This window comes from Sinocyclocheilus anshuiensis, unplaced genomic scaffold, assembly GCF_001515605.1.
Source record: "Sinocyclocheilus anshuiensis isolate Anshui unplaced genomic scaffold, SAMN03320099.WGS_v1.1 scaffold1050, whole genome shotgun sequence".
In the NCBI taxonomy this organism is placed as follows: Eukaryota; Metazoa; Chordata; class Actinopteri; order Cypriniformes; family Cyprinidae; genus Sinocyclocheilus; species Sinocyclocheilus anshuiensis.
Genome location: NW_015536519.1, coordinates 250,484 through 251,918, shown reverse-complemented (window position 1 = coordinate 251,918; position 1,435 = coordinate 250,484). Strand labels below are relative to the sequence as shown.

Genomic DNA, 1,435 nt, shown 5'->3' with positions numbered 1-1,435 from the left:
GATTATTTAACACACTTATTTTTTTTAATCCATTTTCAAATGATTTCAAATTTCTTAAATATTAATTAAAATAAATCAAATTATATCAGCCACCCTGCTTCCCAAGATGTCTGCATCGGCTGTCAAAAAAACCATATCGGTCGTCCACTAGTCATATGACCCCTTTAAGCTTGTGTGCATGTATGAGTATCTATGCGAGTGTGTATGTTTGTGTGTTTGAGTGTGTGTGTTGTGGAATGGTTTAATAATTAGTGTGTGTGTGTGTGTGTGTGTGTGTGTGTTGTACAGGAGTAAAGCTGTGTGACGTCTATAACACAGTCCTGGATTTCGTCAAGAAAGAGAAACGTGCGTGCGCTGCAGGTTCGCTATGGGCATTGAGTTCAGAGAAGGATCGCTCGTACTGAACGCCAAAAATCAGTTCAAACTCAAGAGAGGTGAGTGTGTGCATGTAAATCAGGGCCTGTTGTACAGCATTTATCATCATTGCATCAAGATACTAGCAACACTGTGTTCCTGTGTTTAAACGGTTTACCTTAAAGGTCCCATGACATGCTGCTTTTTGGATGCTAGCCACTGGGGGACCATAGGCAGGCTAGGGGAACTCATATTAATGTTAAAAAACCTCATAAAGTGAAATTTTCATGCCATGGGACCTTTAAAATGAAGATTCATGATACTGTTTGAAAAGTGTATTGTGTGTAAAGTCTGCGTTGTACACGTTGTTGTGTGCATCTACAGTGTTGGGAAAAATGTCATTGCAAATATTATCATGATTGCTTTTAATGTGTGTGTATATAATATAAACTCACTCTGAAACATGCAACACTTCTGTCTAATTCAGTTGCTGCTCTTTTAATAATTGCGCTGTTGTGTTTGTGCAGGGATGGTGTTCAGCATCAGTCTGGGATTGGCTGACATGATCAACCAAGAGGCCAAGAAAGACGAGCAGAAAAAATACGCCCTGTTCATCGGAGACAGCATTCAGATCAATGAGGTGCGTTATGCTCCATGCTTCACGGGCTGGAAACTCTCTCTCTGTGAAGCGCTCTTCAGTAATCCTCTGCTCGTGTTTATGATCGCAGGAGGATCAAGCCACCGTCCTCACACCCGTCAAGAAGAAGATCAAAAACGTTGGCATTTTCCTCAAGGTAACGACCGTCTGTCTGGAGCGTGCTCATTTCAGTTTGAGTGGACTCACTGGTCCAAATCTCGCGCACTGTACATGTACAACACACAACCTGTTGAGTGTGATTATTAGCTGTTTCAATCCATATATTTGTTTAATGAAAATTTTGGGATTTTGCATTTAAAAACGCTGGATTAAAATGCAAAGATGTGTGTAATGTGCTTAAATTAATGTGCATAAAACGTGCTCAATTAAAGCAGGTACTTTTTTTCCTCAATGTTTATTTGTTGATTATAGTTAAGTATTAAA

The 1,435-nt window shown here is 39.7% G+C and overlaps 1 protein-coding gene across 2 annotated transcripts in view; it reads left to right on the top strand.

Moving 5' to 3' along the window:
* Positions 1-359: 359 nt before the first annotated feature.
* LOC107693364 (FACT complex subunit SPT16-like) overlaps positions 360-1,435 on the top strand; it is a 14,155-nt gene continuing 13,079 nt past the window's right edge. For both annotated transcript variants that reach the window (XM_016492726.1, XM_016492718.1), the window contains exons 1-3: positions 360-434; positions 882-994; positions 1,083-1,148. In XM_016492726.1, coding sequence (XP_016348212.1) covers positions 368-434; positions 882-994; positions 1,083-1,148 — 246 coding nt within the window. In that variant the 5' untranslated portion in view covers positions 360-367. The remainder of the gene's footprint in view (positions 435-881; positions 995-1,082; positions 1,149-1,435) is intronic.